This window comes from Cicer arietinum, chromosome 5 (genome assembly GCF_000331145.2).
Source record: "Cicer arietinum cultivar CDC Frontier isolate Library 1 chromosome 5, Cicar.CDCFrontier_v2.0, whole genome shotgun sequence".
Taxonomy (NCBI): Eukaryota; Viridiplantae; Streptophyta; class Magnoliopsida; order Fabales; family Fabaceae; genus Cicer; species Cicer arietinum.
This window is the reverse complement of record NC_021164.2, coordinates 61212966-61233546: the sequence shown is the minus strand read 5'-3', so window position 1 is coordinate 61233546 and position 20581 is coordinate 61212966. Positions and strand designations below refer to the sequence as shown.

The 20581-nt window shown below is 28.8% G+C and overlaps 3 protein-coding genes, 1 long non-coding RNA gene and 1 pseudogene across 4 annotated transcripts in view; 3 read left to right on the top strand and 2 right to left on the bottom strand.

The window, feature by feature from the left end:
- LOC101500452 (protein neprosin-like) overlaps positions 1 to 127 on the bottom strand; it is a 4436-nt gene extending 4309 nt beyond the window's left edge. Inside the window, exon 1 of the mRNA XM_073368826.1 lies at positions 122 to 127. Within this exon, the coding sequence (XP_073224927.1) occupies positions 122 to 127 (6 nt within the window). The remainder of the gene's footprint in view (positions 1 to 121) is intronic.
- A 1444-nt stretch (positions 128 to 1571) lies between these two features.
- LOC101506863 (protein PLASTID TRANSCRIPTIONALLY ACTIVE 10-like) lies at positions 1572 to 5213 on the top strand. Its single transcript, XM_004500616.4, has 7 exons — positions 1572 to 1629; positions 1735 to 1764; positions 2400 to 2473; positions 3225 to 3306; positions 4088 to 4161; positions 4306 to 4372; positions 5019 to 5213. Exons 1-7 carry the CDS (start codon positions 1627 to 1629, stop codon positions 5196 to 5198), a joined length of 510 nt encoding a protein of 169 aa, XP_004500673.4. The 5' UTR covers positions 1572 to 1626; the 3' UTR covers positions 5199 to 5213.
- Positions 5214 to 10119: 4906 nt separating this feature from the next.
- On the top strand, positions 10120 to 11815 carry LOC101506530 (uncharacterized). The gene is made up of 5 exons (XM_027334724.2): positions 10120 to 10161; positions 10762 to 10920; positions 11302 to 11397; positions 11479 to 11553; positions 11702 to 11815. The coding sequence occupies exons 1-5, from the start codon at positions 10120 to 10122 to the stop codon at positions 11798 to 11800; spliced, it is 471 nt and encodes a 156-aa protein (XP_027190525.2). The 3' UTR covers positions 11801 to 11815.
- A 415-nt stretch (positions 11816 to 12230) lies between these two features.
- LOC113786773 (uncharacterized) lies at positions 12231 to 13295 on the top strand. The gene is made up of 2 exons (XR_012162917.1): positions 12231 to 12375; positions 12729 to 13295. It is a non-coding gene; the product is annotated as an uncharacterized lncRNA (long non-coding RNA).
- A 3969-nt stretch (positions 13296 to 17264) lies between these two features.
- The window catches only part of LOC101506201 (protein neprosin-like), a 13703-nt pseudogene continuing 10386 nt past the window's right edge, over positions 17265 to 20581 (bottom strand).

Below are 20581 nucleotides of genomic sequence, written 5' to 3'. Positions count from 1 at the left end.
GCTAATGGATTGCACAAAGCAGTGCGGAAAGAATTGAGGCAAATGGAAACGGATCTAATATGTGAAATGTGAACTAGTTTTATTATGTAATTTTGCTTGTTTTTATGTTTCCCTTTCATGCATTCATGCATGAGCACACAATAATTGCACCCTAGTCTTGTGCACCGAAAACTTCCCTACTTTCTAACGAAACTTTCACTTTTAGGCGGCGGTGAAATCAAGGGCCTCCACTTTATCCCCAGGTGGTCGGTTGCTGTCTGATAATTCTAATGCTATTCAGACTGTTTCTTCAGTCAGACGGAGCTATGAATCTGAATTGGAACAGGTATTAGAAGTTAATAATTTTTTTATAAAATATATTGTCTCCTTCATGTTTTAACATTTGCATTTTTGTTTTGTTTTTAGTTGAGTAGAGTGAAATTCTTAGTAGTAGTGAATTAGTGATTGCTAACTGCATAGTGTTCTAATATACCTCCTCCTGTAGTTGATTTTTTTTCTCTGGTGTTTATGAGTATAGCCACAGCTAGCCCAATTAAACCATTTGTTTATTATTGTTTAAAATTACAGTCAGAGAAACGAAAACAAGATTTATTAGCTGAAATTGTATTTGAGGAGCAGCGAGGCAGAGAACTTTCCTTAAATAAAATTATTTGTAATTAATTATTATATTAATTATTATTCGAGAAACTTTATCAATAAAAATGTCATGATGCATTTATGCTTTTTCTATGATTTACTCTATTATCAAGATTTTTATAAACATTTTACCATATTGCATATGAGCCTATTGTTAATGATTGAAAATCATTAGTTGATTTGTACAACAATTATCAAGTTGTTTGAAATGCCTAGACCTCTTCCTGTTTTGATGGATGGGATTACATTACCATGGTTGCAATGGGAGACAAACAATAGCCCTTCTTCTCCTATGACAAACCTGAATAAGACACTTTTGACATCGACTCCGAATAGTGCAACTGCAAGTTCCACTCAGGTTATCACTGAACTATTTAATTGTTTACAAAGGAAAGGCATTTGTGATCTCTTTTAGATTATTCATGGTAGTAACATGACCATTTGAATATTAATATAAACATATCTTCACAGTAACTCTTTACAATGAACTGTTTAATCATCATCATAAACTCTGATATAGGATGCGTAATCCGGAGGCTTTTAATACCCTCTAAGGTTAAATTCTAGAAATTAGAAAGACATTTTATTATTGTCATTGACATTGAAAAACTTTCAAGAGTACGGATGGTTGTTGTCTCGTATTTTACAATAATTAGTTTTTAGTTTTCTCTATTTATGTGACCTAAATTATTGAAATTCATTGTGTCGTAGGAAAAATTTAAAGATCAAAGTAACCATTCTATCAGCAGTAGTAGAAGTTGGAGTCCTGATTACCTTCAGGAGTATGTCGGAAAGGATGTATTTAGTAAACTTGGAAAAGTTTATAGTAATCAAGATCAGTCATTATTAGCTAAACCAAAAGGATTGAAATATGATATAGATGAGTATCTGAAAGTTAAAAGCAGTGAAGATTTTCTGACTAAGAGATGGAAGCAATAACAAAGAATCAATTCAGGTAGGAGGAAAAGAGGCAAGGACTACAAGGAAGGCATGGTAGGAATGGATGAATTCGTGATTATTTTTTCTTGTCGGTATGTTTTGGAATATGAGAAAGCAAAGCTATTACAGTGCTAACTTTTCTTTAAATGGTTTTTGCAGTACGAACTGCCGTTCTATTATCCTGGCCAAGTAAGCTATTGAGCAATTCTTTGTTCATACTCATTATGGATTATACTGTACTATTGTTGTGTGTAAAATAGATGCTTTACTTTTTGTCAGTATCGTGTTCCTAAGGTTTCATGCCAGTATTAGTATTATTTCATACCCAACCTAGTTGTTTTCAATTACTACTATTATGGTTTTATGTGCATTGGACAAGTATACAGGGTTGTATCATTCTATGCTGCTTGGAAGAAACTGATTTCACATGACAGGCCTGGGCTAGTCTTCAATAGGCATGCATAGTGATATTTTCAATTCTGGTGTGACAACATGAAAGTTGCATTTTTCAATTGCTGACTGTGGAAATTTTGTTTAGGAAAAGTATGGATAACTGAACTTACCTTTAATAGCTGCATTGCATCTTTATTGTTTGTTTTTCTTTTTGGTTTTTCCCAGTTATGATGTCTATAATTGGAGAACTGTATTTGTAACCCAATAGATAATCCTATTTTTGTTTGGCTTCATTTGCTTGCGTATAATTAAAATCACTCTTTTTCTGTATCTTAGTTCATAATAAATATGTAGAATTGGGATTCAATTTTTCATAAATGCTTAGATTTTTCATTAACTACTTATAATTTTTTTTTAATTTTTTATTGCAGATTTGTGTGGGAAAGGTGACAACTTTGCATCTTTACCAAGGGGCATTTGTTGACATTGGAGGTGTATATGATGGGTACTTACCAATCCCTGTGTCTGTCTTTTAAGTGTTCCCTTAACTTTTTCTGTGCAGGGTGTCCGTTTCCTCATTGTTTTGGAAGCTGGAGTACTACTCAAGTAATATTGAGTTGCTTCCACAATGATATTCTTGCTAAGTTAATACTTAGTGACAAGTATAATTTTAGAATGTGTAAGATTATTTAATGCATACATAATCAATATCGTGGGGGCCAAAAATTAACAATGGGACAATTTCAAAATGGGGAAACAAAACTTCACAAGGATCTATAGTAGCACTGAAATGGTCCATTGCCATTCAAAGCTAGGGCAGTAACAAAACAAGTACCAAGAACACACATACTCGAGACTGGTTAAATCTTTGGACTTTGGACACATTCTTTTGTTTGAGATAAAAGTACTGGCTGTTTATATACTAGAACTAGGGGCAAAACATACTGTCTCTTTTGTATCATGTGGTAGCCCAGGTTACTGCAAACTATTCAACACTGAAAATGTTCTCTCTCTCTCTCTCTCTTTTTTTTCTTTGACTGGGAGGTAACGTTTTCTCTGCATATGTATCCATGGGTTATTGCATATTTTCTTTTGCTTGTTACAGCTGTGTAACCAGCACTTCATACTGTTATCATTAGTAACTTAGAGGCTTTACTTCTGTAGCATTGTTATCTTGTTCAGTGTCGCTGTTTTTGCTTTTACTTTTATGCAAGTTTGCTTCTGGAAAATTCATAATATATTGTAATGTGTTCTAGGTGGGTTCCAATAAAGAATAATGATTGGTTTTGGATTCGTCATCATATAAGAGTGGGTATGCAAGTCATTGTTGAAATTACGGTGAGTGTTTCAGTCACTAGTTGGAAATTTCCTATACTATTTGTCACTTAATATTGACCTTACATTAATTGATTACATAGTGATGGATCTTCTAGCTTTTATACTGTTACTTGCCTAACAACATAATTGTAGTCTGCTTCGACTCATTGGTACAAAACTAGTTGGTGTTGATTTTCTTTTTTACATGTTGTTATGCTCATGTTTTGAAATAGGAACTCTAGCTGAAAATGTATTATACAAGGTGAATTTTCTCTCTCTTGTGTGCCACCACTGGGGCAACCCTCCACCTACCTATCAGAGGCACTGTCCCCAGTTATTACTTTTTTGGCATAACAGGTGTCCAATTTTCTGGTTTATTGCTCACCCCAGTCCACAGGCAAGTGGGGTTATGTTTAACCCAACTGAGAACCCAATCTCTAGTCTATCCATTAAAATGCTGGTCTAAGTGTCGAACCTGGGCACCTCTGATCTCAGTGGTTGCTGACTCTTTCTTTTATTTATCTATTTTGGGTACTAAGAAAGGTCTACTCTTTTTGCACTATAATTCACCATTTAACCATGTCATTAGTTGCATGCCATGTGTCTGAAGTTGTTTCTTATGCATCTATATTTTAAAATTTTCTGCATCTTTTCGTAGGCAATGTAGGTAGGGTACACTATGCTATATGACTGATTCCATAACATATACATAGTTCCATCATATATATGTTTGGCCATATGTGGATTTCTTTTCCTGAATGTTCACTCTACTTATTAACTCATTCACATTTTTACTCTGTAGGCAAAGCGGGATCCTTATCGCTTCCGGTTCCCAATCGAACTGCGTTTTGTCGATCCAAATATAGATCATCTGATGTACGATTATGTATTTTGTGAATTGTGATGTTCAACGTTCTATATAAGTTACACTTCATAATACATAGTTCTAATTTTATTTATTTTATTATAATTGATATTTTATTTTTTTTATAATTTTTAACATATATTTTCATTATTCAGCTTTAACAGATTTGACTGCCCACCAATATTTCACCGCGAGGAAGATACAAATCCAGATGAATTGCGGGTTTGCACCTTTCCCTAGACCACCTCAATCTTTTAGCAGATGGAAAATATTTTTCATTCTCCAAAGCTCTTAATATTGTAACTTTTCTGTGACATAATCTATGCTCTCATTTTTCAAAAGAGTAAAGTTCAGATGTATATTTATTCTCTAAGGATTTGTTGGTATCTAGTTATATTTTACTCAAGATATTATCTAGAGGTTTGTGTGCAGCGAAGTATCTATTTGGTTGGGCTCTATTGTGATGCTTTTCCACACCAATCTAATTTATAAAAATGAAGTATTTCTTTGGTCAAACTTAAACTATGATAATCATTGACCAGATGCTAATGCTTGGATGATATTATTATTTACAAAGTATGGATTCTGTGTAACTTTTGATTTTAATCCAGCAAATTAGGGGCAGATTGAACAATTGGATTTCATCTTGTAAACATTTGTGTGAAGTTGGTACCTTTTGAAAGAATTGATAGCAAAGGTTTACCTTTTGACAAAATCATTGATTCCTTTTCAATGGATACTTCATAAACTATTAACTGAGGCTCAACCCCTCTCCCCCCAGAAGGGTGTATGTTTGTATTTTAAATCAGTCAAAATTTGTGCATTATTATGATTATATTTTTTCTATTTGATATTTTTAAATTTGCAGCGTGACTGTGGAAGACCTCCCATTCCTAGAAAAGATCCAGGAGACAAGCCAGCAGAAGAACCTTTATTTTCCAATCACCCATATGTTGATAAGGTATGTTTTAATGGACCGTTTAAAAAATTTGCAAGAGACAACTCTGGTGGACTGTTTAGCTCATGCATAGGGTATATTGGTCAATAGACATCAATGATGGTTCTAGCCTTCGAGATTATGACAACTTTCTCTTACGGAATTCATCTATCGACTACAACCACACGGTTGTTCCAAACCCCTTGTGTGTACATGGCCTTATTAGTTTATAACCTGTTTCCACCCTCATCCTTAGTGTGCTCATGGACCCCATACAAGATCTTATTCACACCTGCATAAATGTGAAGCCAAATAATAGCTTTCTAAATGTTTCCTTTTGAACATGTGTATATGTGGGTTGATGTTCAGTTGGATCTTGCATAAATAATGGAACATACAAATAACTACCCTTCGAACATTTAAAAAAAATCAACATAACTTTTAAATTTTTCTAAACCTTCGAAATAAAAAAGTAAGTGATACTCGAATATTTAAAATTTTCAAACTACAAAATTTCTAGAATTTCGAAACTTTCGAGCAATATGAAATTTTTGAAATAGAAATTTTTTAGATTTTTCAAAACTTTCGAAATAGAAAATTTTCAAAACTTTCAAACAATTCGAAACTTTTGAAAAATTTAAACCTTTCAAAATAAAAAAATCTCCAAAACTTTCGAAGGTTTTGAAATTTTTGTAATTTCCCATTTTTTTTTTAAATTATTTACATAGTAATTATGTTAACTTAATTTTGCCCTGCTTAGAATCAGAGGCACGAGCGGGGAAACCTTTCACTCACAACATCATATCGACAAATGAATGAAGCAAATTGTCTACCTCTGGTTCTAAGCACTGCAAAATTAAGTTAACATAATTATTATATCAATAATTTAATAAAAAATGGAAAATTACAAAATTTTCAAAACCTTAGAAAGTTTTGAATAATTGAAATATTCGAATGTTTTTTCTATTTTAAAAGTTTCGAATATTCTAAAAAAATTCCATTTTAAAAGTTTCACAAAATCTGAAAATTTTTCTATTTTGAGAGTTTCAGATTGTTTTAAATTTTAGAAATTTTGTGTTTCGAAAGTTTTAAATATTCGAGCCTAATTTACTTTTCGATTTCAAAGATTTAGAAAAATTTCAAAGTTAGGGTGATTTGAAAACAATGTGGCTTTGTTGGAATACTGAAGTTGCATTAAAAAATGGTGATTTGGTTTGGTGGAAGTGACGAAGGAAGAAGATGAACGCAATCAAGGGGTTTCAATTTTATTTTATTTTTTGACTGAGGGAGATTCAATTTTTGTTGATAGAAAATTATAATTTGTTTTTGTTGAAAAATAAAATTAATAATCTAACTCAAGAGTATTATTAGGTGAGTCAATAATGTTTCTTCGTCAAAACTTTGTTACATCAATGATTTTTAAATGAAAAACCCACCAGAAATAAAAATAATGATTTAAAATTTCGAATTCGAATCGAGATTCATAGTTGTGTGAGTTGATTATGTTGAATTTTATCGTCTCTTATAAGATAAAAAACTTATACTGTAGGTATTAAAAAAAAATTGTTAGAACTAAAATTAAAGTATTGTATATTTGTAAGGACCAAAAATATAATTAAGCTAAAAACATGAATGCAAATAAAAGAAAATGTTGATTCAATGAAATTATTTATAATATTTCAAGAAGTGTATAAATTTGATGTCGGAATGGCTGACTATGCCATCACCCTTTATTTTCCCTTTGTAATTGATAGGACTAATTCTCACATTTTATTTCTTTATTTTATTTTTTTGAAGTCGTGATGACAGACCAACACCTATTATTTTTCTTTAAAGTCGAAATAACTAAAACACACCTTAATTTTATTCAAAGTTGAGATGACAGACACACATCATTTATCTTTCCTTTGAAGTTGAGATGACTTATCTTTGCACTCTATTTTTTCTTTGAAATTAAGATTATTAACTTGCACCTTTAATTTTTCCTTTGAAATTGAGATGTCTGGCCCACACCATATTTTGTTGTAGCCCAAATAACTGATTTGTCCGCTTTGTTTTTTCTTTGAAGTCAAAATGATTGATTGACATTTTTAAAGTCGAAATGACTAATCCGTACCCTTAATTTTTTTGAAGTATGAATGATCAGCGTACACTTTTCGACGTTCTGTAAAACATACTAGCTCTAGAAGTTTAATTTAAATTTTATATTATATATATATATCAGCCTCTAAAACATGCTAGCTTTATAGGTTTAATTTAAATTTAATGTTATAAGTATTTGAATATATATATATATATATATATATATATTGGAGATTAATTGCTAAATTACAACCATATATTTTTATTTAAATGATTGTTTGTATAAACAAATATATTGGAATGGACATCCAACTAATAATAATCCACAAAAATCTATAAATACAATGAATGATTTGATTAATGCGTATATAGAAAAGTATATTAGATATAGACTATTAAATTCATATTAATGCATCCTTTGAAAAGGTCTTAATATTTGTTTTTTTTAATGTACTAGAAAAGATCTTAATATTTGTTTTTTTTTTTAAGTGTATTATAAAGAATAGATAATAAGAAATTGAGACAGCAAATATATTGACTGCTTGAGACAGTCAATTATTTTTTGACCAAATAGAGATTATAAATTATTAAATAAAATTCTTTTATAATTAAGATCTTAAGAATAAGGCTTATCATTGTTTTTATTCTTAGATTTTTGTAATTAAGAAATTACATTATGTACTAAATAACTTCAATGAATTCGTCAATCTAATAAAAATATTTTTTATTTTTTCTATTAATTAATAACAACGATTTTGTTTAGAATCAAATCAATAAGCATTTGAATCAAAATTAAAATTAAATGCATGCTTGAAACAGTTTTGTATTTTAGTTTTTTAAATTTGTTTTATAAATTTGGTTGATAAAACTGTTTTAAGTAATAGAACTAAGGGGAAAAATTGTTTGATATACTTGTTTCACAAAACAGTTTTAGATATGAGAAAAAAAGAAAATCTATTTAGTAATTAAATTTTTTAAAACAGTTTTTGAGTAGAGAATTAAAAAAACTATTTGATAATCCAATTTTCAAAATTGGTTTTTCTTATATTAAATAATAAATAATAAAAGTAAAAAGATATAAAAAAAATCATCAAATAACATTTAAATACAAGTAAAAGATTTTAGTATAATTAATATATAAATTTTTATTAAAAGATTTTAATAAACATTTTGTAGTACTCAATTTTGTCCAAATAATTAAAAAAATAAATCATAATATTTTTAATTATTTTGTAATTTTTGAAACCATTTTGATTTCTTTAAAAAGAACACCAAAATTAGAAATTCATTGATCTAGCAAATAAATTGGATCCTCGTGATGCTTTAATAACAAAGAGATTAAAAATTGAAATCCCTTAAAGAGTGTCACATGTAATTAAGAGATTAAAAATTATTTAAATCAAGATTTGTTGCTTTTAATAGGGGAATAATCCAACCTATGTTTGCATATGTGTGTCCATAATTAACCGTGGGGGTACTTCAAATTTTTTGGTGAAAAGGACAAACTTTGGCTTTGGCTTCCAATGAAAAATTGCTCGCCTCTTTTTGGATGATTTTTTCTCCAGTCTTCTTTTTATACTAGCTCTACTCAACTATATATATGTGTCTCAATTTATTATAAACTAAGGAAATCAACAAGCCACTCTCCGCACTTGTAAGAATCTATTTATTTTATTCTTTTACTTGTCTATATTTTTTTATTTTTTTCTCATTAAAGTTAAAATAATTATTATGTAAATATTTTTAATCTCTCTTGAAATATAAATAAATATTATTAAAGAATTTTTTTGAACACATATTTACAACAATATAAAAAGTCTCTTCCATAAAAGTAATTTAAAATTTCACTTTAAAGTTTACATGTTTGTTATTTTTATTTTAAACATATAACTTTAAAAAAATTATATTTAATTAATTTCTTATATTTTATTTTTATTTTTTGAGTAAGTGGTGGTGATAATATTTTTTATGTGTTTTTTTTCTTCAGGAAATATGAAGGACCAAGATACCATTTCCCATGCTCATTTTGTATTACTTATGATTATCATAGCAATTTTTGTATTTGTTTTATTTTTATTATTTGTTTTACCTTGGTTGGTTGACTGGTATAAATCTCGTCAAACCAGTCCACCATTACAAACGGTTGAACCGATAGAATTTGTCGAACCGATAGAACTTGTCGAACCGATAGAATCTAGTGAGTCAGTAGAAATTATGGCGAGTATGGCTGAGTTTCTAGATGAAATTTTGTACAATTCATCTATCCACACCACATTTAATCAACTAGACTGTACAATATGTATGGAAGATTTTGAAAATAATAACATATTGTACAGTTTACCATGTGGACATGTATTTCACAAAGATTGTGTATCCACGTACCTAATAGGAGCACGCGATAAAGTTTGTCCAATATGTAGACAAATAATTATTGCTTAGTTTATTTTAAGATTTGTATTGGGAGTTAGTACGGTGATTTAAATAAAATTATTTGTAATTAATTTTTATATTAATTATTATTCGAATTTCAATGTGCATTTTAGTTAGTAATATGTTTGTGTTATTATGTGACGATCATTTTTTCAATTGAAGTTTCCTGCAAAGAGTGTATGATCAGATTTAGAGAAAAGAGAAAGTTTAAGAATGCATTGAAATAAAGAAAAAATAATAGTATAATGTTTGTTAAGTATATAAATTTAGTCACTGGCATAATGTTAAGCATAACAGAAGAAAAGCTAATTAACCACTAATTAACAAGAAGCATCTAACTAACTAATGGATGGGCTGGATTCGGTTACTGACAAGCTGCATTTACTTGGACTATTGGAACCTGGTGATTGAGTGAATATTTTATTTTTTTAAGGAGTAATGATTAAAAAAGAGAACTGTGCTTTCCTCCACTTAGTAAATATGTCTCTCTAAACAAACAATAGGACTGTGACTCTGGAATATGCATGAATTTTACACAGTAGTACATAGTAGTATGTTGCTGGTATTACTCTTGAGAAAATAGATCTGGACCTGATTCTATCTTGTCAACGAGAGAAAGACACAATTTGTTTTGAATATAGGTGGCTACTAGGACTCATGACACTACTTGGTTTTGGATCAAATCCCAACCAGGCAGCTTTATTTTCACTTTAGAATGTAATCACCCTCCCCACATGGGTGTTTGACCTCCAACTAAATTTGTTATGGTTCCCTTAAGCACATTCAATTTTAAAATACTACTCCCTCCTATCATTATTATAAGAAAAAAAAATTGTTTTCACGATGATTAAGAAATTCAATTAAGTTAAATTAATTTTCTAGTTTTTATGTAAAACATAAGTTGTCAAATTTACTAAATTGACATTTTTGATATTTAGTAGAAAAACTCGCCCATTTCACTTTTAATGTTAAGTACTCAACTATCTGCATTAAATAATTTTGAATTAAAGGAAGAGTATATTAAGAATAATAACATTAAATAGTTCAAAAGTAGTTTACTTTTGCTTATAATAGTATCCATGATCTTAGACATGTTTTATTTGTTTAAAATAGTGATCAGAGAGAGTATGATGTATTTATGTGTGTATCTTGTATGATACAGAGTGACTTGGATCGTTCTCAAAATTCTAAAAGTCGGGCAAATCTAATAAATAATGATATTGGGAACAAGCTAATGCACAATCCAGCTGCTTTGGATCAAAGACAAGTGTTGAGAAAGTCCCTTAATCACAAGGATTTGAGATCATATGATGGCTACTCTGTAAGTATGATAGCTGTCTGGATCCCGTTGTTAAATATATTTGTTTGTCTCGCTGCGAAAGCTTGTAGTAGTAATATTTTATGTTGAGAAGATGCAAAGGAATAAAAAAAAATACTACTCTGGAATGAAATATAAGCAAAAAGAGTAGCCGAATAATTGATGTAACTGATCTTAATTTTTAACTAGTTACATCAACTTTTCAGCTATCATTTTTGTTTATATTTCATTTCGGATGGGGGCAATAGATAGAGGTGAAAGTGCAACATACCCTTATGAATATGGATAATGGATTTGACATCTTTGCTGTCTAGTTAAGTTATTCTCATTTTATCACGCACATTGTATTTTAGTTAACCTGTGATTGTGACTATGAATTTTCAGAGTCATTCTTCAGTTCTAACTGACGATGAAGGAGCAGGTGCTTACTTAAAAAAAAGTGGAAGTGAGAAACTGCGAGCAGTTCATGTGCAGAAGAAGGTTGGTGAATTACAGTTGTGCAAGTAGTGTCTGAATTTTATGATTTTCACTTCTAATCTTCTTGTTTTTAAAAATCTTCAGGTTGGACTCACTGACATGGCTAATGGATTGCACAAAGCAGTGCGGAAAGAATTGAGGCAAATGGAAACGGATCTAGTATGTGAAATGTGAACTAGTTTTATTATGTAATTTTGCTTGTTTTTATGTTTCCCTTTCATGCATTCATGCATGAGCACACAATAATTGCACCCTAGTCTTGTGCACCGAAAACTTCCCTACTTTCTAACGAAACTTTCACTTTTAGGCGGCGGTGAAATCAAGGGCCTCCACTTTATCCCCACCAATATTTCACCGCGAGGAAGATACAAATCCAGATGAATTGCGGGTTTGCACCTTTCCCTAGACCACCTCAATCTTTTAGCAGATGGAAAATATTTTTCATTCTCCAAAGCTCTTAATATTGTAACTTTTCTGTGACATAATCTATGCTCTCATTTTTCAAAAGAGTAAAGTTCAGATGTATACCTAATAGGAGCACGCGATAAAGTTTGTCCAATATGTAGACAAATAATTATTGCTTAGTTTATTTTAAGATTTGTATTGGGAGTTAGTGTGGTAATTTAAATAAAATTATTTGTAATTAATTATTATATTAATTATTATTCGAGAAACTTTATCAATAAAAATGTCATGATGCATTTATGCTTTTTCTATGATTTACTCTATTATCAAGATTTTTATAAACATTTTACCATATTGCATATGAGCCTATTGTTAATGATTGAAAATCATTAGTTGATTTGTACAACAATTATCAAGTTGTTTGAAATGCCTAGACCTCTTCCTGTTTTGATGGATGGGATTACATTACCATGGTTGCAATGGGAGACAAACAATAGCCCTTCTTCTCCTATGACAAACCTGAATAAGACACTTTTGACATCGACTCCGAATAGTGCAACTGCAAGTTCCACTCAGGTTATCACTGAACTATTTAATTGTTTACAAAGGAAAGGCATTTGTGATCTCTTTTAGATTATTCATGGTAGTAACATGACCATTTGAATATTAATATAAACATATCTTCACAGTAACTCTTTACAATGAACTGTTTAATCATCATCATAAACTCTGATATAGGATGCGTAATCCGGAGGCTTTTAATACCCTCTAAGGTTAAATTCTAGAAATTAGAAAGACATTTTATAATTGTCATTGACATTGAAAAACTTTCAAGAGTACGGATGGTTGTTGTCTCGTATTTTACAATAATTAGTTTTTAGTTTTCTCTATTTATGTGACTTAAATTATTGAAATTCATTGTGTCGTAGGAAAAATTTAAAGATCAAAGTAACCATTCTATCAGCAGTAGTGGAAGTTGGAGTCCTGATTACCTTCAGGAGTATGTCGGAAAGGATGTATTTAGTAAACTTGGAAAAGTTTATAGTAATCAAGATCAGTCATTATTAGCTAAACCAAAAGGATTGAAATATGATATAGATGAGTATCTAAAAGTTAAAAGCAGTGAAGATTTTCTGACTAAGAGATGGAAGCAATAACAAAGAATCAATTCAGGTTGTCTCCTATTATGTCACATAAGACTGTTTTAGTGTACATATAGCTACAATTAATCTTGCTATGGCATCATGTATTTGAAGGCAAGCATGTTGATAAAAACGACAAGCATCAAATGTGCAAGCTTTCTCATTTAGGTTCAATATGTCGGATTTTTAAATTGCCTGCAATAGTTGATATCTGTGTAGATAAACACTATTTCTACAAAACATTGAGTTGTGTACACGGAATAATTATGTAGCTAGTTTTTTATTTTAAAGTAAGTTATGTAGCTAGTTAAGAACTTACGTTCAGCAAAAAACAAATAGAATTGAACTTTTTTCCTCGTATCTATTTTATTTTAATATTTATGATAAATATTGAGAAAAATGACTATGTTGTAGTACTTTTAGTTTTTATAATTTGATATATTAATTGGTCACTGCACTTTTAAATGATCAAATATATGAAATTATAAATGAAATTACATCGAATAAAAAACCTATTTTCCATTTTATATATTTACCTACATTACAACGATTAAAAAAAAATGGTAAAAATTACTGAGCAGTAATTTTTGGCTTAATTATTTGTATTTTTTTTTTGTAAAAAAAAAATAATAATTATTTGGTTATTATGTTCAAATGTGTGAGTATTTTGCTTAGATTGTAAAGTTTTTTTTTTTCTATTCGATAGTTCTCATGATTTAAAGGTGGACATGTAAAACAATGTATAGTAAATTTCGTGAGTGAAGTTCAGGTAGTAAAACTTGATAAGATATTTGATTTTATATGTTGAGACTTGAGTTAAAACATATAATATCTCATTTCTTTGCATTACGTGGGTGAATTTCGTCTTTAGATTTTTTAGAATAAAAATAAATGACATATTGTGAGTTCATACACATGAAATATTAAATAATCTGTTATAGTAATGGTTAAATAAATAAATTTTCTTTAATAAAAGGAATAAATATTTATTCATAAGATCACCTTAAACAGATAAATGTTGATGTTGTTTGGCTGAATATTATGTTTCAGGTTTAAACTCGGGACTTTGCAATTGTGCAAGTATTTATTTACCATTCCAGACTTAAAAAAGGAATTAATAAATTTTATTAATTTAAAATATAGAATTAATTTGTACAATGAATTTTACAAAACTTAATTTTTACCATAAAACTATAATAATTCAACCATCTGATAAACTATAATAATAACGGTTAAATATGTTTTTAGTCACTATAAAGTTTCAATCATTTAATTTTAATTTTTATAAAATAGAAGTACAATTTTTAGGCCTTACAAAATTATCATCTATGTAATTTTAGTCCGGTTAAATTAATATGTAATTTTGAATGAATTTTTACATACATGTTAACAATATTATAAAAAATTCTTCCACAAAAATAATTAAATACTCAATTTCTAGGTCTTATCTTAAATTTTTTACGTTTAAAAAATTTATATTATTTAATTAATTCCTAATTAAAAACTTTTGCATAAAATTATTCAACTGTTTTAAGTTGATAGCCAAATAAATATATTTTTTTAGAAGGGATTAAAATTATTTATTAGATAATGTTATAGAGATTAAAAATTGTATTTTTGTTATAGAGAATAAAAATGAAAATATAATTGATCTTTAAAAGAAAAACAGAGCTAGATCTTTGTTGAGTGTTTTTTACTCAAGTCTTTAATAGAGCTATGTAATGGGCCGAGGCCCAATAAGAAAGCCCACGATCTATATATAAGTGCAACCTGATTTCGACTCTGATATCAATTTGATTTAAAAAAAAAAAAAGACTGTGTTCTGTTTCTCGTTACTCTTACTGCACACTTTTCTCTTTTGTTGTTATTCTTCTTCTTCAAGCAAGAACGGGAGTTATGAGAAGACGAAAGATCTTTACGAAGCTGGTTAGTTATGAGAAGAAGAACGGGAGTTGAATCGTGAAAGGAAATCGACGCGGCGTGGTAACCGATTTTTTTGTGTGAGAAGAGAGAATATGACATTACCTCGACGACGTGGAATGAAGCCCATGACATGTCGACCCCGTGAATAGCGGAGAGGTAGGTGAGTTTTTCGAGTGCGGTGGATTTTGTTTGAGGATCGGTTGATTTGATTTCGCGACGAATGTCTTCGATTGATTTAGAGATGAAGGTTGATTCGTTAACTAGTTGAAGACGCATGGATTTGATGAGATTGTCGAGAGTGCGTTGGAAGAGATTGTCCATTATTGAAGAAGATGATGAACCCGTCGTCATTTCAGAGTTGGAAGATGAAGACTGTTCGGACCGGTGGTGTAGTGATGTCTGTTGCTACTTCCGGGAGGACTTCGATTTTGGAATGGGCTCAATTGTTTATTTCGGCACATAAACACTAATTTAACTGTTTTAGATAGAATGGGTTTCATTTTTGCACCCTATTTTCTTTTTCCTTCCTTTTATGCACCTCTGAAAAACATGGATAATTAAGGACATGTACATGTTATTCTTAATTTCTTATGGCCGTTTTAGACATTTTATTGAGAACGTTGTAATTTTAAAAAATAGATTTTTTTGATAAATATATTTCAAAATTTTATTTTTTGATAATTAAGTACATGAGATTTTATTTTTAGTTCATTTTAAAATTTGTTGTGTTCATATATAAGAGAGATGTGATCCATACATTCATTGTATTATAAGGTTTGGGTGGAGATTTGGTTTTAATGTCTTTTATGACCCTCAAATTCCACAATATTGTCCTCCTCACTCCCACCCCCAATTAAAATTTAAGTTCTTATCCTTTCATTTGACCGATTTCCTATTTCTACCCAACTCATCCATAAATATAAAATAATAAGTTTAAAAATCATATTTATTATTATTAAACAATAATTTCAATAGAAAGGATATTGAATTTTATAATATAAAAAAATATTAAATAAAATGAATAAAATTATATATATATATATATATATATATATATATATATATATGTATGTATAATTTAAAAATAGTATTAATTTTAATAATAGTCAAGTTCGAGGAAAAATGCTTAAACCACAATTCAATTATCAAATCTTGAATCGTTGTATTCAATTTTTTGTTGGTTTGATTTTCAAAGCATTTGTATATATATTGAGATGTTACGAGTGAAAGAAGTTTTAATATAATAAGATTAAATTTTGACCATACAACTATACTATACAAGGATGATCATGACTACAAATGTCACATGACCAGTTAAAATAATCACGTGACTTTTTATTTTAATCTTAATCATTCATGATTTTATCAATGACTAATATTCACTCTTATTATAAAATAAAGTAAAAATTCATTTGATATATTTCATATATGTGTGTATGTCAAATGTACATATTTTAAATAAATATTCTCTTACATGGGTGCTTTGGGAATATTGTTGAAAATCTTCGACGAGTGATTTTGAAGATGAATTAGTAACAATTCGATGTCTTCTTGTTTTTTTGTGAATAGGAACTTTTCTTGTAGGACATCCTTCTACATTTTTACTAGTAGAATATGGTCTACTTCGAGTGATATTTATTATGCTTTTGTGTATTTAGATTCATTCATTAAAAGTTTTGTTAAGTAACTCTATTTTATTGTTATTGGGTTTTGTCATAGTTTAAATGTTATTTTTCTGTGATATTTTTGTCATTCTAATAAAGTTGAAGAAATAAAAAGAATTATTGGTTACGATTCGTAGTTGCCTGTTGGCTGAGAAGGAAGAAGTGAGGGAATAACTCTGAATTGGAGGATTGATCATTTTTCTGAAATTTAAAATTATTCAAGAAACTCTAATTATCAATGTTATTGTAAAAAGATTATTAGAGAAACTTTATCAATGAAAATGTCATGATGCATATTGTGCTATTTCAATTATTTACTCTCATATCAAGATAAGAGAGGTCATTAAACCATATTGAATATGAGCCTATTGGAAATCATTACTTGATTTGTACAACAATTATCAAGTTATTTTCACTAGGCAACCAGCAGTGCTTATTCTTTAGCTCAAACATCTATCTCTTATGCTCTTTGCAACAACTTTGATTACATTATCTAAAATGTGTGTCTTAAATGAATTCTAATATAGCAGAAAATTGATGTGATTGTAATTGGCATGTTAATCACTCATGAGAATAATTCATCTCTGACGATATGTAAGGTAATTTTTACGATTATTATGAATTAACCATTGAAATAAAAAGTGAATGAATTATTTCAAATGAGACACCATTATATGAAGTAAATTTTTATTAAATGGTATTTTTAGGACTTTTATTTACTAAAATTGTGAATACATCATATACCACATGATGATCCACCTGGTCCACCATAAAGAAAAGCTTGTCGATAGAAGGATCCTTGATAACCATTGTATCGCAAATCATAACACTTTGAATTAGCATCACTATATTTTTTTATTTCCTCAGGTTTTACATCAATTTCATTAAATTTTGAATCAATAATATCTAGGTTTCCTATGAAACCTGAGTTTCTAAATCCTTCTTGAGGCAGTCTCCCACTACCCATTGGGGGATTATCCATATTAGGTGGAGCATAAGTTTCACCACCAAATCTAATCAATGATGCTCCATTGCTCAAGTGAGTAAACAATGTCTTAGGCCAATATCCAACATGAATTTGTTCTTCTTCAACAATTAACCACCAATGACCTGTGACTCGATCCTACAAATATTTAGCAAATTAAAATAAAATTAACCAAATAAGTTACTAGAAATGATATCAACCACTCATAATAATATAAATTTTAAAGAGATCCGTGAAGCCTAAATCAACCCGCAAATGTTGATATTATTAAATTTGACATCTTAGTGTGATATTGCGGTTCAAATATGAGAAATGCACTTTGTATGTGTGAGTTTATTGGTGGTGTTTGTCATTTTCGTCTACAAACCATTTTTTTTTTATATAAAAAACTTATTATATCATAATGAGTTGATATTTTAGTTTGTTTATTTAATTATAATTTTTTTTTAATTAATTAATATTACTTCTTAAAATTACTAAATAGAAATATCAATAGTAATTACTTAAATATAATATTATTTGTCTAAGTATAATTTTATTATATCAAAAAATAATATTATTTATATACATTGTTAATTTATATGTGGAGATGTGTAACACGTGAATACATTCATAATCAAAAGTACAAAAGTACCTGTTTAATTCTGACATCAAGAAGCCATTTGTGCAATGATCCAATGGAACTGACAGGTGATTGGACAGCTCCAAGAGCAAATTTTTTGTTTGGATTAACTTGTACGAATCCTGGACAAGCATGAGTGTAACATCCAGTTTTACTGTTACCATCAACCTGCATGTTTGTATCAATTTGAGCTTGAGCAAAATCATAATATATATTTTAAATTGTCTAATGTATTAAATTCATATGCATACCGTCCAATGACCAATTAGTCATAGTTGACTGTCTCCATATATACTTGGATGAAACTTGTATATCAATAAACATGTACAAATAGTATATTAATAGAGAGTAATATAGACACACACAAAAAATCACGAATAATCGGTTAAAAAAAGCGATTATATAGTGAAAGTTATGTCACCATGAAATTGAAATAAAAATATAGTTTGACATAAACAAAACAAAAAGCAACTCACGCCGATTCCTGCCTGGATGCTATTAAGTTTTGTTGGTGGACCATTTTGAACCCAAATGGAAGATATGCTATATTGACCACTTTTAAGTGATAAATTATATCCACCTATTGCTGCATATGCTCCATGAAATATCATGTTTTGTGTTGTATCAAGGCTAACAGACTAGAAAATACAAAAAATACAAATTTTAGAATATGCAATAGTAACTTTGTTAAAATGTTATATATAGTGATTAATATTTTTTTAATAAAAAATATAACGTTATATCATATTTTTTATGGTTATTTAGTTTAACTGATATTTAAAAAATATTTAATTGAGCTGATATTTTAAAAATATTTAGCATATGCAATATGGAATATCTTTTAAATATTGTAGTGATTTTTTGTAATTGCTATTGATCTTTACTTTAACGAAGGAAATTAAGTCCATGCTTTACACAAGCTAGGCAAGATATAGCAAAATATTTTATTTTGAAATACTACAATGTATCAAATAAAGAAAGTGATCATTTTTAGATATAAATAAAATCTATCAAATAAAGAAAGTGAATATTTTTATATATAAATAAAAGCTGGGCTAAAAATTTAAATGGTCAAACAATGAAATAATCAATGTATATGTTTAAATTTTGTAAAATTTGACTAATTGTTAAACAGTAAAAACTTAAATGGTCGAACAATGAAAGAATTAATGTACGTTTAAATTTTGTAAAATTTGACTATTGTTTAAATATTACTTCTTACTTTTTAAAAATTATAAAACTATTTATCCAAATGGCGTTACACTTTTGGATCAAGATTAGTGAAAATTAGTTTAATGGATGGAAGGGGAGGGAGAGAAAATGAATGTAGATGTATTTGATTCAAAAAAGGAGATGAATTTTCAATGGATTTGTGTTCGGTTCAAGGAGAAGTGGGAAGGTTTAAATGAGTTTTTAGTTGTTTTCATTCCTTCCCCTCTCCTCCCGTTCAAATCTCTTCAAAATGGAGGTAGACCAAAATAAATTTTATAAAGAGTTTTGACTTCCATCTCTTTTCTCTTCCCTTAAAAAATGATCTTAGTATTTTACTTTTATTAAAAAGAATTGTTATTAAGATTCAATTCTACTTTTTATTGTTATTTTATCTTAAAAAAATATATCATGATTGGTAGGTATGACACCCGACATACAATTTAATTGGGGAACTAGCTAGAGTAGATCTTGGTGCATGAGATTTTTGTATCGAAAGTTTTTCGACGGTGAAGTCATGAAACGTATCTTGTTGATAATAACGATGGTACAAATATATGATGTAGGAGACTCAGCCTTAAGATAGAGATTGTTGTGTTCATATATAAGAGATATGTGATCCATACATTCATTGCATTATAAGGTTTGGGTGGAGATTTGGTTTTAATGTCTTTTATGACCCTCAAATTCCACAATATTATCTTCCTCACTCCCACCCTCAATTAAAATTTAAATTCTTATCCCTTCATTTGACCGATTTTCTACTCCTACCCAACTCATCCGTAAATATAAAGTAATAAATTTAAAAATTATATTTATTATTATTAAACAATAATTTCAATAGAAAATATATTGAATTTTATAATACAAAAAAATATATTAAATAAAATGAATAAGGCTATATATATATATATATAGTTTAAAAATAGTATTAGTTTTAATAATAGTCAAGTTCGAGAACAAATACTTAAACCACAATTTAATTATCAAATCTTGAATCGTTGAATTCAATTTTTTGTTGGTTTGATTTTCAAAACATTTGTATATATATTGGGATGTATCAAGTAAAAGAAGTTTTAATATAATAAGATTAAATTTTGATCATACAACTATACAAGGATGATCATGATTACAAATGTCGCATGAACAATTAAAATAATCACATGACTTTTTATTTTAATCTTAATCATTCACGATTTTATCAATGACTAAGATTCACAATTATTATTAAAAAAAA